At 37.2% G+C, this 16,591-nt stretch overlaps 1 protein-coding gene across 1 annotated transcript; it reads left to right on the forward strand.

Moving 5' to 3' along the window:
• The first annotated feature begins 4,004 nt into the window (after positions 1 to 4,004).
• LOC128547177 (uncharacterized abhydrolase domain-containing protein DDB_G0269086-like) lies at positions 4,005 to 7,506 on the forward strand. Its single transcript, XM_053518951.1, has 2 exons — positions 4,005 to 4,472; positions 5,261 to 7,506. The coding sequence occupies exon 2, from the start codon at positions 6,708 to 6,710 to the stop codon at positions 7,500 to 7,502; it is 795 nt and encodes a 264-aa protein (XP_053374926.1). The 5' UTR covers positions 4,005 to 4,472; positions 5,261 to 6,707; the 3' UTR covers positions 7,503 to 7,506.
• Positions 7,507 to 16,591: the final 9,085 nt, after the last annotated feature.

Below are 16,591 nucleotides of genomic sequence, written 5' to 3' on the forward strand. Positions count from 1 at the left end.
TGGATGGTCTTCTTTAAAAATTATCCAAAGAATTGAATTCCATACAGCATTCTGGTTGCCATGGCAACCGAAAGGAAAAACTTTTAAAATCTTCTTGTCCAAAACCATAGGGCCTAGGGCTTTGATATTTGGTATGTAGCATCATCTAATGGTCTTCTACCAAGATTGTTCAAATCATCTACTTAGGATCAAATATAGCCCCGCCCTGGGGATCACATGGTTTATATAGACTTATATAGGGAAAATCTTTGAAAATCTCCTTGTCCAAAACCACAGGGCCTTGGTCTTTGATATTTTTGGTATGTAGCATCATCTACTGGTCCTCTGTCCAGATTGTTCAAACTTTCCCCCTAGGATCAAATATGGTCCCGCCCTTGGGGTCACATAGTTAAATAGACTTGTATAAGGAAAACTTTGAAAATCTTTTTGTACAAAACCTCATGGCCTAGAGCTTTGAAAATTGGTATGTAGCATTTTAAAGTAGTCCTTTACCAAGATTGCTAAAATAATTCCACGGGGTTACAAAAACCTTTTATAAAATCCTGTCTCAAACCATAAGGCCCAGAGATTAGATATTTAGTATGTTACATGCTCTAGTGGTTCTCTAGGGGGCCCCTTGTTTTACATTGACTTATATAAGGATAATTTATTATCAGCATGTGCAGTTGTGTACCCACACCCGGTCCCCCCCCCCCCCCCTCCCCCCCACCCCCTCCCCCCCCCCCCCCATCCCCCGCCGACCTGGTCACAGCCCATCCCCCCAACACATTTTTTTTTCTTTTTTTTCTTTTTTTTTTCTTTTTTTTTTTAAACTTTAAACCTTCCATTAATATTTTTCAACATGCAAAGTTGTATTCTCTCCCACCTCGCCCCTCCACTTGTCACCCCAATCATCCCGATCATGCCTCTAACAAATCTCTAGGTGAAAATTCTTTCGTAGAAGAATAGCATAATATAAAAGAAACTCATGTGAATCTATTAGTGATATTTATTTGTTATTGTTTGGTTATTAATCATACAAAGGCGCCGAAGTCGATCGACGACAGATTGAAATAGGTACATATACAAGGCGATGGCTTTGGAGTTTTTTCTTGCATTAGAAAATAAAAATATACCCATACATTGTGAAAAAAAATGTGATCTTCTTCACATTTCTGACGGAAATAGCTAACCCGACTTAGATTTCAATTCGTAAATATTTCACGAAAATATATTTTAAAACGCGATACTACGATGATGATAACGTGATACTTCGATAACAAAAACGCGATAATACGATAGTACGATGATGATAATGCGATATACTATCGTGTCTTCACCATCGTACTGTCGTGTTTTTACCATCGTTATATAGAGAATAACAGGCTAGTGCCGTAGATGAGAAAGTTTATCTGGCGAGGTGGAGGAGGTTATCGGGTGAGCCGAAGGCGAACCTGATAACGTCCGGAGCCGAGCCAGATAAACTTTCTCCATCTTAGGCACTAACCTATTATTCTATTTATCTTGTCATTACTTCATTTTCCGATATTTGGCAATTTATTTTACAAAAAAAAGTGTGCGACAACCGCTTTAATCACGTCATATTCGTAATGACGTCCCTTATATAATGACGTGATTACCGGCAAAATCGCAATAACTTCTTCGTTTTTGAATAAAAACTCATTATTTGACCACTCATTTTCTTAGTTCGGACATTTCCAACACATTGATGATGGTTTTGTTGCAAAATTTCTTATGACAACAATATCGATCATAAGGTCACATGATCAACTGACCGTATATCACTGGTCACATGATCAACTGACGGTATATCAAGAAAGATATACGGCACCCTGATATCGGGTCGAAAATACTGCAAGTGACAGGATAAATCGTGATATCGCGTATTCGTTATCGTAGTATCATACTATTGCGTTATCATCATCGTACTGTTGCGCGTTTTCATCATCGTACTGTCGCGTTATCACCATCGTACTGTCGCGTTATCACCATCGTACTGTCGCGTTATCACCATCGTACTGTTGCGCGTTTTCATCATCGTACTGTCGCGTTATCACCATCGTACTGTCGCGTTATCACCATCGTACTGTCGCGTTATCACCATCGTACTGTCGCGTTATCATCATCGTACTGTTGCGCGTTTTCATCATTGACTATCGAGTATCAGATCAACAATTCAAAGGCGACGGCCTTAACGGAATTCCGTATTTAAAGGTACTATATTATGGACGCATCCTTACATTTTATATTAAAGATTTATTCATATATAGAATATTTTTCTGGTTTTTAAAGTTCATGCCGAATATTTCGTCGTATTTTTACCCGGAGCGTTATCAATTTATCATGATGAGTCCTCCTTCTGATGATAGAGGCTGATGTATCTGTGCTTGTCATCCTGAGTTTTAACCACTTTAGCTCCCTGTTTTATTTTCAAGAAGTTATTCTCATAATCTTCGAAATGGTCACTTCTTTTAAACATTATACCATCTTCAACCTATTTTCTAGCCATGCACCAACAATTGTTCGTTCCTTGTCTGTGTGCGTACATTGATTTTAAGCTTTTTACACATGAAACGTTATTGAGGTGGTATTAGTTTACACTTAAAAAGACTTTCGTAATTGCCTCAATTCATATTGCTGATACAGATATTTGATTTATTCCCAACTTTTCGTACAGACACTTGTACTTTGTGCAGAAGAGCGCTTCTGAAAGTAAATAAGTAAAACAGTTATACTTCTATATATATATTGTAACGTATATGTGTTAGTAAAGTCTGCAAGTGGCCAACAAGTGGCCTACTTCTATAAAATTTAAGAAATATATCAGTTTGAGTAAATGGCAAATTCACAGATTGTGATACATTCGTCTGAGCTTACAGTAAATAGTATGGACCTATCTTAGTATGTCTGTCATCTCAGTAAAATCATAATGCTCAAAAAAATAAACAAACTCTTTAAACACCTTTCTGTTTAGGAATATGTGTTTTTCCAAATCATTTCAAAGTGCTTTACGGTATCTTAAACCATTTTATTCTAATTGTATAAATTAAGCAAGCCAACTTTTATGTTTAAGTGCGGACTCTAGTCTACTTGATCAATATCAGTACGTTTATTTTTGGTATTTTGCTAAAGCTAAGGTAAATTCCGCGTTGTAATTATAGTACAGAAAAGTTTAGGTTATTTCATTTGGGTTTTCCCCAATACTTTATGTTAGTATAGAGTATAGGTCATTTATATACCTAGTGAAAATTATAGTTTAATTACTCTAAACATCCAGTCTTTCAAATTTTCTGTCTCACTTATTTGTTTATTGCGCCAAGTAACACTGTACCTATTACGCATATTCATTCAGCAGACATTGAGATGACAAATCGCTTATGGCAAGCCAATTGTCCAATAATTACGTGAACCCTAGTTCACGGTCGAAAAACTAGGATTAACGATCGATAAACTAGGTTTTTCGAACGTAAAACTAGGTTTTTCGAATACTAACCTATATTTTCGAGCGAAAACATAGCATAACGTCGTGAACCATAGGTCACGCTCGTAAATGTAGGGCCACGATTGTAAACCCCAGTTCACGGTCGTAAACATAGGTTCACGTTCGTAAACTATGGTTTACGAGCGTGAACCGGGGTTTACGAGCGTAAACATAGGATAACGATCGTAAACATAGGATAACGACCGAAACTCATAGTTCAATCGAGAAACCTGGTTTATCAAACGTAAAACATGGTTTACGGTCGATATATTAGGATTATAGAATCAACAATGAATTTGGGGCGTGAACACGGGTTTACGGCCATGAACCTATGTTTACGACCGTGAACCATAGTTTACGGACCTGAACCTATATTTTCGAGCGTGAACCTATGTTTACGAACGTGAACTTGGGTTTACGAGCGTGAACTTAGGTTTACGTTCGATAAACCAGGTTTTTCAAACGTAAAACCAGGTTTTTCAAATACTAACCTATTTGTCACAAATTGACATACGGGCCTTATTTTATATGTATTGTAAATGCAGGTATTGCATCATCTTTTTGTAAATTTTTGAGTTATTGAGGTAAATGTCAGATTTCACGCATGAAATACTTCTCATGTTTTTCTGTATTTCATAACTTAAATTTCCATGTAAATTTCATTAAATTCTGTTCAGTAATAAGAAAGTTGATATTTTATAAACTTCAGTAATTTATGTTTTTATCCCCAAAACCACTATAATGGGCCTCAAATTGTCAATTTAAATTCGCGCCAAAGTAGTTAGATTCCCCGGCTATATCGTGAATCCCGTGAAAATGACAATAGTCGGAGTCCACGGCTTAGCCGTGAATCCCATGAAATTTAGTATTTGGCGGGACATTACCCTTTAAATAGACTGGACTAGATATGCCTTGCGCACACCACCTTACGACTTTATAGACGAATCTATGTCTGAATTATTTTCTTGCTAGAAATTTATTCTCGATCGAGGTAAGAAATTTATTTGTTAGATTTTTGTATGATTTTTGCATTACGATTTTTATTTGGTAAATTTTTGTGCATTCTACAGATTCTGTAACATTTACTTTTCGCATATGATTTTAGCTAGTTTCGGTATGTCAGGATGATTTATTAAATTTTTCAGACTTTTGTAAATTATTTCGAAAGAGGAGTCTAAACGTTTCGTTTATATAAGATGTTAGATTTATACTGAAATTTGTATCGTGATAATTGTAAAGCACTGTTTCAAAAACTTATGTCAAACATTTTGTTAATTATGAACGCCATTACTGCATTGTATTGTTATGTATAAATCTATATGGTCAAGTCTAGCACCATGTATGTATATATTATTGTAATTTGTAATTGTGTGCCAGTCTATAGCACATCTACTTAATGTCCGTTGTAGTGTACGGCATTAGATATTATATGGATGCCAACTATCATATAACGTTTGATTTACATTGAATTTTGTTAATTTGTAGTTGTAAATAATAGCTGCAGTTTATCATGTCCGTATCTATAATGTTTCATCATATACTTTTCATATCATTTCATACTTTAACTTTAGTCTTTTAAGTAAGTAATCTTTGTAATATGGAAGTAATAAGTGACGTATTTTAATCATGTGACGTTTGAACTTAGTAGCACATATGTTTTGTATAAGTAGCACGTATTATTTATGGGAGCCTACGGAGGTATGGTGTACCCAAAGGAGCAGTTTTATGCCCTGACTTATTTGTTTTGCTATGGTGCTTACCATATGTTATATATTTTAGCTTCTTCCGCCAGACGATTTTCCTGGTGATGTCATACCCCGGAAGTACAATGCCCGAGGTTCACTTGTCTTCACTCGGCTGGATGTGATATTCCCAGCGCAGAGCTTACGTCCCATGGTTGTGCCGTAAACCGCAAAGACGATGATTTTTGTTATCCTCTGAAGTCAGCTCAGGGATGCAATCACCTACCACCATAGGGAGCCAACACGGAATCAACGTATTCACGGTTTAAAGGGACTGAATTTAGAAGCTACGTTTTCTTTGTGCTACTTAAAGTTCACAATTACATTAAAGACCTGTGTCACGTCAGATTAGAATGGACTATAAGAACTTTTGTATCTAGAGATACTGAACTTTCTTTTTTTTTTTCTTATAATCAGTTTTTTTGGTTTTTTTTGTTTTTTTTTTTTCTTCATATCATCTATTCATGGTAAATAATCATCTTTTGTAAATAAATTTGTAAATATTGTAAAGGGTGTCGATTTGTTCTGATGGTTACTGTCGCCGGTACGGCCTTTCCTGTCACAATGGTGTCAGAAGTGGGATTGGTCGACCAGACACAGTAGCTATTCGAACAGTATTAACACCCATTTAACTGCAGCAATAATTTGTAAAGATTCCTCTTGTTTTGTTTTATTGTTACACATATAATAGTTTTATTCATTTTTCAGAGTGACGGCTTACCTCAGACAAGACAAGGACAGATCCGTAACTTCAGCTAACCAGCTTTAGTGGTCACAGACTAATAGACAGTTGTATACGACACTTGGATTCTGGGGTGAGTTCGTTCCTTTTATTTTTCTTTTGGGTTTATTTTGTGTCACTCTATGATTAAGCCACCATATATCTGTGCTGAGAGTGACCGCCCTTGACAAGGAGAGTTATCCTACTCACTCTTAATTGTGCGTCGCCCTACTTCTCCCAGTGATCCTATTTTGTATTAGTGTACTGTATACATACTAGATACAGTATTTTAATTTGTGTGTTTTAGCAAGCTTGTTTACTTGCATATACTTTTAACCTACTCTTAGGTTTTAGTGCTACACTGTTGTGTTATACCTATACTTTATCTTAGGATAAAGCACGTTGATTTATTTTTGTTTATTTGTTACACTAAAGTGTTAACACCAGTTACAGTTGATTGATATTTGATAAGGCTAAGGTATTGTTACAGCCTACTGTCACTGTACTTTGTTGATTGTTGCCTATGCAACCTTGATTGACACATAGTACTGTTGCGCAACTTAGTGTATTATTTTAGTGAGGACGTTTTGTGTAGTATATACGTAGAGTATAGTATTTTGTTTTGGCTTCAGTGGTAACTGTAGAGCCTTAGTGTAAACTAGTGTAGTCTAGTATTCCCTCACGATTGTTTATTTAGTGTCTCAGGTTGTTATAGTAGCTGTAGTGCGTAGTGTTATATAGTGTTAACGTAGTGTAATCAAACATGACTAATGTAGTAGAGTTAACGAAGGTAGGACAGGAGTTAGGTTATGAAGGAGAGGAGTTACGTAACTTTGTTAAGGAAGAGCAGGCTAGGGAACGGGAGGAAAGACATAGTAGATTAGAGGCAGAGAAAAATAGATTAGAGGCAGAGAAATTAAGAGCAGAGGCCGAGAAAGATAGGTTAGAAGCAGAGAAAGATAGATTAGAGTTAGAAGCTAGGTTGCAGAAGGAAAAGATAGAATATGAACGACGAAGTAGTTTAGAAGCTGAGAAGGAAAGATTAGAGTTAGAGGCTAGGTTGCAGAAGGAAAAGATAGAGTATGAACGTAAGTTAGAATTAGATAAGTTAGAATACGGACGTAAGTTAGAACAGGATAAGTTAGAAATGGAAAAGGAGAAGTTAATGTTAGCTAGGAAGTTAGAAACAGAGAAGGAGGAAGCAGAAAGTAGGAAATTAGAAACAGAGCATAAGTTCAAGACAGACTTAGAAAAGATGAGTAAGAAAAAGGTAAAGGTTAAGATGTCTCCCTTTGATGAGAAAATTGATTCCATGGATGCGTACTTGAATGTGTACGAAACGTACGCTGTTGCGCAGGATTGGGATAAAGAGATATGGTCACTTAACTTACCGTTCCTTCTAAAGGGTACGGCAAGAGAGGTTTTTGATAGACTTCCGTTGGAAGATAGGAAGGATTATGATGAACTGAAAGCCGCTTTGCTACGTCAGTTCGAACTCACTGACGATGGCTATAAGAAAAAGTTTAGAACTGAAAGGCCTCGGGATAATGAGACCTAAGTAGATATTTAGATGGTTGGCTTAGATTGAGTAAGGTAGAGAAAACGTACGAAGGATTGTTAGATTTTATTCTTAGGGACCAATTTTTAGATGTATGTAATAGAGAACTATACCAGAATTTGAGTAGTAAGAAGTTAGTTAAAGCTAAGGATGTAGCAGAAGATGCAGATTTGTTTGCAAAGACTCGTGGAGGTCCCAAGTATGTCGTGAATCGAACCAATAAGGACCGGAGCTATAAACCATATGAAATACCTCAGAGACACTATCCTAGTAGTCGTAATGTAGGCACTAGTAATAGAGGTAGTAGCAATGTTGCTAATAGAGGTAGAGGTTTTCAACCCTTTGGTGTACTGAAGTGTAATAAGTGTGGTCGAATAGGGCATAGCTCATATTACTGTAGGAGTGGAAAGTACGGCGGTAATAGTGCTAATGCAGCAGCAGAGTTAGAAGTAGAGCAGGAACAGGAAAGTAGTAAAGGGGAGAATAGAAATAGTAAGGAAAGTAGAAATAGAGGTAGAGGCCGTGACCGATCTAGGAGTAGAGGTAGAGGAAGAAATAGAGATAGAGATAGGAGTAAGTCAAGTAGGTCAGAGAGTGGAAATAGCATTATAGAACTAAGTGATGTTGAGGAGTTAGGTATGCTTAGTGTAAGTACATGTCCTACAAAACCCGGTACTTGTAATGGTAGGGATGTAATCGCTATGCGAGATACAGGCTGTACATGTGTGATAGTGAAACGGAACTTAGTAGAAGCAAGTCAGTTTTTAGAGAAAACCCGTAGATGTAAGTACATAGATGGGAGTGAACATAGGCTAGATGTAGCTAGAATAGATATTGATTGTCCGTATTTCAAGGGTACAGTAGAGGCGTTGGTTGTAGATAATCCTACCATGATGTTATAATTGGTAATGTAGAGGGAGCTGTAGAACCTCAGTTTAGTAGCTTAGCGTCAGCAGTAGAAACTAGGGCGCAAGCCAAAGTTAAGAAGCAAGTAAAGCTTAAAGTTCCGTCTCAGATTTTAGATGTATCTAGAGAGGAATTCTTAGAAAAGCAACAGAAAGATAGCACGTTAGATCTGTGTAGAAAGAAGGCTGAGGAAGGTACGATTAAGCAGTGTAGAGCTAAAGGTTCAGTTAGGTTTGAGATAAGGAATAGATTGTTATATAGAGAGTATACCGCCCAGAATTTAGACAAAAGTAGACAGTTGATTGTACCTAAATGTCTTAGAGAAACTGTAATGAAAGTTGCACATGATTCGTTACTGTCAGGCCATTTAGGTATAAGGAAAACGAGTGATAGGGTATTAGGCGAATTTTACTGGCCAGGAGTAATGGCAGAGGTTAGGAGGTACTGTCAGTCATGTAGTATTTGTCAACGTACTATAGCTAAGGGTAGAGTAAGTAAAGTTCCGTTAGGAAAAATGCCTTTGATTGATACTCCGTTTAAGAGAGTTGCTGTCGATATCGTTGGTCCGATCGAACCTATGACTGATAGGAAAAACAGGTACATTTTGACTATGGTAGATTATGCTACTAGATATCCAGAAGCTATAGCACTACCTAGTTTTGAAACTGAGAGAGTAGCAGAGGCATTAGTAGATATGTACAGTAGATTAGGAGTGCCAGAGGAAATGCTTACCGATTGTGGATCGCAGTTTACGTCAGACCTTATGGCGAAGTTAGTAGGTTATTGTCATTAAGGCAGTTAACTACAACACCGTATCACCCTATGTGTAACGGTTTAGTAGAGAAGTTTAACGGTAGTTTGAAGCAAATGTTGAAGCGTATGTGTAGTGAGAGACCTAGAGATTGGGATAGGTATTTGAATGCTATGTTGTTTGCTTACCGTGAAGTTCCGCAAGAAAGTTTGGGATTTTCTCCCTTTGAGTTACTTTACGGCAGAACAATCCGTGGACCGATAACTGTGCTAAGAGAGTTATGGCTGGTAAGACGGAGAATGATGAGGTTAAAACCACTTACCAGTATGTTATGGATTTGCAAGAAAGTTGGAGGATACGTGTAAGATAGCTCAGCAACAGTTAGCAAAAAGTAGTGCTAGATACAAGAGTATTACAATAGGAAGGCTAGAGATAGGAGGTTTAAGGCAGGTAGTAAGGTACTTGTATTGTTACCTACGAAACATAATAAGTTGTTGTTACATTGGAAGGGTCCTTACGTAGTAGTAGAGGTAGTAAATAGACTAGATTACAGGATAGATGTAGACGGAAAGTTGAAAACGTTTCATGCAAACATGCTGAAACAGTACTGTGAAAGGAAGGATGATAGTAAGTCTATACCAGATAAGGGTATTTTAAGTAAGGTTGGAGCAGCTATTGTAGAGGAGGATCAGAGAGATTATGACCGATTAGATCCGAATGAAAGTAGTGATGAGTTTTCGAGTAGAGTAGAAAAGGATATAGTTTTGTGTCCTATAAAGCAGGGTACAGAAACGTACAAAGATGTAGAGATAAATCCAGAGTTAACAGTAGAATGTAAGCAGGAAGTAGTAGATTTGTTAGACAATTTCTCAAAGGTATTGACAGATATTTCTTTTGTATGTGTATTTTTATTGATATTTTTTAAGTTTATCTCAAATTTCGGCGCTATTGCAATTCCGCTCACAGATTTGACGAAAAAGGGTCAGCCAAATCTTGTAAAGTGTGGTGAAAGTCAAGAAAAGGCTTTCCAGACTTTGAAGGCTAGCTTAATGGGTCCGCCTATTTTGAAGTTGCCAGATTTAGATCAGACTTTTATATTGAGAGTAGATGCTTCAGATTTAGGTTTAGGCTCAGTATTGCTTCAGGAAAGTGATGGAGAGAAATTACCTGTAGCGTATGCTAGTAGAAAATTGCTACCTAGGGAGCAAAAGTACTCAGTGATAGAGAAGGAGCGTTTAGCGATAGTATGGGCAGTAGCTAAGTTTCACCGGTATTTGTTCGGTAAAGACTTTGTATTAGAGACAGATCATCAGCCGCTCACTTATTTGAATAAAGCGAAACTTAGCAATTCCAGGCTGATGAGATGGGCATTGGCATTGCAGCCATATAGGATCAGTATTAGAGCAATTCCTGGTAGAGAAAATGTAGGCGCAGATTATTTGAGTAGAGTGTAGACAGGTGGCTATATTATATGGTGTACAGATAGTGACAGTGTGTGTTTTCTTTTTGTGTTTGCTATTTTCAGTATGTCATTTTGCTTTCAATTAAGAAAATTATGAATTTTCTTTTTAAGGGGGGACGTGTGTCACAAATTGACATACGGGCCTTATTTTATATGTATTGTAAATGCAGGTATTGCATCATCTTTTTGTAAATTTTTGAGTTATTGAGGTAAATGTCAGATTTCACGCATGAAATACCTCTCATGTTTTTCTGTATTTCATAACTTAAATTTCCATGTAAATTTCATTAAATTCTGTTCAGTAATAAGAAAGTTGATATTTTATAAACTTCAGTAATTTATGTTTTTATCCCCAAAACCACTATAATGGCCTCAAATTGTCAATTTAAATCGCGCCAAAGTAGTTAGATTCCCCGGCTTATATCGTGAATCCCGTGAAAATGACAATAGTCGGAGTCCACGGCTTAGCCGTGAATCCCATGAAATTTAGTATTTGGCGGGACATTACCCTTTAAATAGACTGAACTAGATATGCCTTGCGCACACCACCTTACGACTTTATAGACGAATCTATGTCTGAATTATTTTCTTGCTAGAAATTTATGCTCGATCGAGGTAAGAAATTTATTTGTTAGATTTTTGTATGATTTTTGCATTACGATTTTTATTTGGTAAATTTTTGTGCATTCTACAGAATTCTGTAACATTTATTTTTCGGCATATGATTTTAGCTAGTTTCGGTATGTCAGGATGATTTATTAAATTTTTCAGACTTTTGTAAATTATTTCGAAAGAGGAGTCTAAACGTTTCGTTTATATAAGATGTTAGATTTATACTGAAATTTGTATCGTGATAATTGTAAAGCACTGTTTCAAAAACTTATGTCAAACATTTTGTTAATTATGGAACGCCATTACTGCATTGTATTGTTATGTATAAATCTATATGTCAAGTCTAGCACCATGTATGTATATATTATTGTAATTTGTAATTGTGTGCCAGTCTATAGCACATCTACTTAATGTCCGTTGAAGTGTACGGCATTAGATATTATATGGATGCCAACTATCATATAACGTTTGATTTACATTGAATTTTGTTAATTTGTAGTTGTAAATAATAGCTGCAGTTTATCATGTCCGTATCTATAATGTTTCATCATATACTTTTCATATCATTTCATACTTTAACTTTAGTCTTTTAAGTAAGTAATCTTTGTAATATGGAAGTAATAAGTGACGTATTTTAATCATGTGACGTTTGAACTTAGTAGCACATATGTTTTGTATAAGTAGCACGTATTATTTATGGGAGCCTACGGAGGTATGGTGTACCCAAAGGAGCAGTTTTATGCCCTGACTTATTTGTTTTGCTATGGTGCTTACCATATGTTATATATTTTAGCTTCTTCCGCCGACGATTTTCCTGGTGATGTCATAACCCGGAAGTACAATGCCCGAGGTTCACTTGTCTTCACTCGCCTGGATGTGATATTCCCAGCGCAGAGCTTACGTCCCATGGTTGTGCCGTAAACCGCAAAGACGATGATTTTTGTTATCCTCTGAAGTCAGCTCAGGGATGCAATCACCTACCACCATAGGGAGCCAACACGGATTCAACGTATTCACGGTTTAAAGGGACTGAATTTAGAAGCTACGTTTTGTTTGTGCTACTTAAAGTTCACAATTACATTAAAGACCTGTGTCACGTCAGATTAGAATGGACTATAAGAACTTTTGTATCTAGAGATACTGAACTTTCTTTTTTTTTTCTTATAATCAGTTTTTTTTTTTTTTTTTTTTTTTTTTTTTTTCTTCATATCATCTATTCATGGTAAATAATCATCTTTTGTAAATAAATTTGTAAATATTGTAAAGGGTGTTGATTTGTTCTGATGGTTACTGTCGCCGGTACGGCCTTTCCTGTCACACTATTTTTTCGAGCGAAAACATAGGATAACGTCGTAAACCATAGTTCACGCTCGTAAACGTAGGTTCACGTTCGTAAATCCAAGTTTACGGTCGTAAAGATAGGACAACGACCGAAATTCATAGTTCAATCGAGAAACCTAGTTTATCAAACGTAAACCATGGTTTACGATTGATATACTAGGATTATGAAATCAACTATCAATTTCGGCCGTAAACCTGTGTTTACGGTCGTGAACCTATATTTACGAGTGTGAACCTAGGTTTACGGCCGTAAACTACAGTTTACCTTCGTAAAACCGTGTTTATCGATTTGTAACAATATGGCAAGCCAATTGTCCAATAACTACGTGAACCCTAGTTCACGGTCGAAAAACTAGGGTTAACGATCGATAAACTAGGTTTTTCGACTAGGTTTTCCGAATACTAACCTATATTTTCGAGCGAAAGCATAGGATAACGCCGTGAACCATAGTTCACGCTCATTAATGTAGGTGAATGATTGTAAACGCCAGTTCACGGTCGTAAACATAGGTTCACGTTCGTAAACTATGGTTTACGAGCGTGAACCGGGGTTTACGAGCGTAAACATAGGATAACGATCGTAAACATAAGATAACAACCGAAACTCATAGTTCAATCTAGAAACCTAGTTTATCAAACGTAAAACATGGTTTACAGTCGATATGTTAGGATTATAGAATCGACAATGAATTTCGGGCGTGAACATGGGTTTACGGCCATGAACCTATGTTTACGGACGTGAACCTATGTTTACGACCGTGAACCATAGTTTACGGACCTGAACCTATATTTTCGAGCATGAACCTGTGTTTACGAATGTGAACTTGGGTTTACGAGCGTGAACTTAGGTTTACGTTCGATAAAACCAGGTTTTTCAAACGTAAAACCAGGTTTTTCAAATACTAACCTATTTTTTCGAGCGAAAACATAGGATAACGTCGTAAACCATAGTTCACGCTCGTAAACGTAGGTTCACGTTCGTAAACCTATGTTTACGGTCGTAAACCTAAGTTTACGGTCGTAAACATAGGATAACGACCGGAATTCATAGTTCAATCGAGAAACCTAGTTTATCGAACGTAAACCTTGGTTCACGAGCGTAAACTATGGTTTACGCCCGGTATCTGATGTTTTCACTCGAAAATATAGGTTAGTATTTGAAAAACCTAGTTTTACGTTCGAAAAACCTAGTTTATCGATCGTTAATCCTAGTTTTTCGACCGTGAACCGGGGTTCATGTAATTATTGGACAATTGGCTTGCCATAATCGCTTGCCTACAGTTTTACTTGTTAAACTATAAGAAGGTTAGTTAGCAGTAGGGAAGCACAGCGAGACGAAAGCAGTAAATTAATATGCAATTAAGGATCAAGTAAAGCTTTTGAGACCACCCCTCGGGTAAATTTTCATATTGGAAATTATACCTGACAGACCCGTAAGACGTAAAACATTGCTTGTTTCCGGTATCCCGACCTACCCTAAATTTTTGGCCCGACCCTAAATGTTAGAATATTTTTTCAACTTTTTAACAAAAGTTGCAAAACTGCACTTTTTATGCTTTAAACATGGTCAGTGATGTTACAAATCAACTTACTGATGCTCTAAAGACATAACTCCCTTATTACCGGAAACAAAGAATTTCTTTAGGCCTAATATATACGTATACGGAAGTAGAAAGTACTTTCTATGAAGGTCATCTTGTTCGAAAATATGTATTTTGTCTTACAACACATGTTCTTCGACTGTCCACATTTTATTTTGTAGAAAATATCAAACTTCTTTTTCAAAATATACTGACGAGATAAAGAAACGCCTCATTGAAATTTGGCGTTATTTTTTTCCTAACGCTTTTAATTGTTGTGAAATGTAGTAAATCTACATGTACTCTGACCGACAAACACAGTGAACAAAAACTCGCGCGATTTCATTCAGCCATTTGTTCACTTCATGTACCTGGTCATGATTTCCTCGTGCAGTCCGTGCATGTAAACCATGTGGTTTGATTGAACGATTTTTGTACATGTACATGTGTAATACGACACACAACCATATTTTCAGCTATTCTCTGAAAAAAACATTAGTTTTCGTAATGCCGAGGCTGAATTCTGAAGAGAGGGCTCAGGTTTTGGCTATGCTTGAATGTGGGCGAACGCAGGAACAAGTTGCTAGACGTTTTAACGTCTCTCGTTCGACAATTGTGCGTCTTATTCGACGTGTTAGAGACACGGGAACGTCTATCGATAGACCACGTTCAGGTAGACCGCGTGTAACGTCAATACGACAGGATAATTATATACGTCAACGTCATTTACGTGACAGATTTGTGACGGCGCAATCTACGTCACGTATAGTTGTAGGTAACCGTGGACGTCCAATTAGTCAACATACAGTGAGAAATCGACTCAGAGAACGCGGAATTACCTGTCGTAGGCCTTACCGCGGTCTAATTCTAACGTTACGCCACCGTCACCAACGTCTTATTTGGGCCCGCAACCATTGCGGCCAGCGTTGGCAGAACGTAGTGTTCAGTGACGAGTCGCGTTTCAACTTGTGGAACGCCGACGGACGTATCCGTGTCTATAGACGACGCCATGAACGCTACGCAAACAATTGCGTTTTGGAGCACAATCGTTACGGTGGAGGTGGAGTAATGGTGTGGGCAGCAATCAACCATAGGTTTAAGTTCCAACTCGTCGTTTGCCAAGGTAATCTCACAGCCAGGCGTTACATCGACCAGATATTACGTCATGTAGTTGTCCCTTTATTCCGTCAACGTCAAGGATTAGTCTATCAGCACGACAACGCGCGACCTCACGTTGCACGCGTCACCAGGGACTTTCTACAGGCTAGAAACATTAATGTTTTACCTTGGCCGGCGTGTTCACCGGACTGCAATCCGATTGAACACGCGTGGGATTATCTCGGACGGCGGTTACGCCAACGTCAACCCCAGCCAGCAAACGTCCGGGAACTGGTTGCAGCGCTGCACCAGGAGTGGGCCAGAATCCCACGGTATCTGTTACGCAACTGGTGCGGCTCTATGAGGCGTCGCCTTGCTGCTGTGGTTGCTAGCAGAGGTGGCCACACGCGCTACTGATTTTTCTAATGCAATTTCTCCGACCGGGCTATTAAAATTCAAGATTTAAGCTTAATGCGACATTGAAATGATTTCTTATTGACCATAAATTCTTGTAAAGCATCTAATTTGCGAATGGAATTGTTCTTTTCTAATTTTGAATCACGGTTAACGAAAAATTATATACCGAGTTTGAATGAGGCGTTTCTTTATCTCGTCAGTATATTTTTTCACGTAATTTGTTTTTGTTGTGTGTGTTAACATACTTATTTTGGTATCACGGGAAATGAAAAGTAGTTAAATTATATATTTCTTAAACATTGCGGATTTTTTTTTTGTCATTTAGACAGCTCTACTTTCACTTTCATTTTGCATTTTTTTGAATTTGTTTGAAATGTACATAGTTTGTCACACTTTCAACTCCTGGAGTACCTGGAGAAAAACAATAATCATAAAAGTACTGACAATAGCTACGTTTATGAAAATTAGAAATTACGCGTTTTGCCTAATAATTTTTTTGTGCAGGTGATAAAATATTGCCATCCATAAGATCATGTGTTGCTATGGCATTAAGCTCAAACAAAGACTACAAAAATGAGTCTTTCATGAATTTTATTACTTTATGTTATCACATATAAAATTCAATTCGTATACACCGTTGCAAATTCAGAAAAAGCAACAACAGCTTTTTAGAGTAAGCAACAAAAATATCAAACTTTAAGGACGTTATTCTGTAATGTTATATAAATAGATGCATTGGTCAGTTTGCGAAGCGTTGTATAAAGAAATTGGATTTAGACAGACTACTAATCACCTGCCCTTATTCTGCCGGGAAGAGAGTTTCACAGCATATTAGAAAGGAATTGTCATTATTTTGTTATTTCTAAAACAATTAGACTGTCAACCCAGCGGACTCGTTCTCGGTTTTCGGCATGTGCATTGG

This window comes from Mercenaria mercenaria, chromosome 12 (assembly GCF_021730395.1).
Source record: "Mercenaria mercenaria strain notata chromosome 12, MADL_Memer_1, whole genome shotgun sequence".
Lineage (NCBI taxonomy): Eukaryota > Metazoa > Mollusca > Bivalvia > Venerida > Veneridae > Mercenaria > Mercenaria mercenaria.

Coding starts and splice junctions, on each gene's coding strand:
- LOC128547177 (XM_053518951.1), top strand. CDS start 6,708: ATGACTAATGTAGTAGAGTTAACGAAGGTAGGACAGGAGTTAGGTTAT.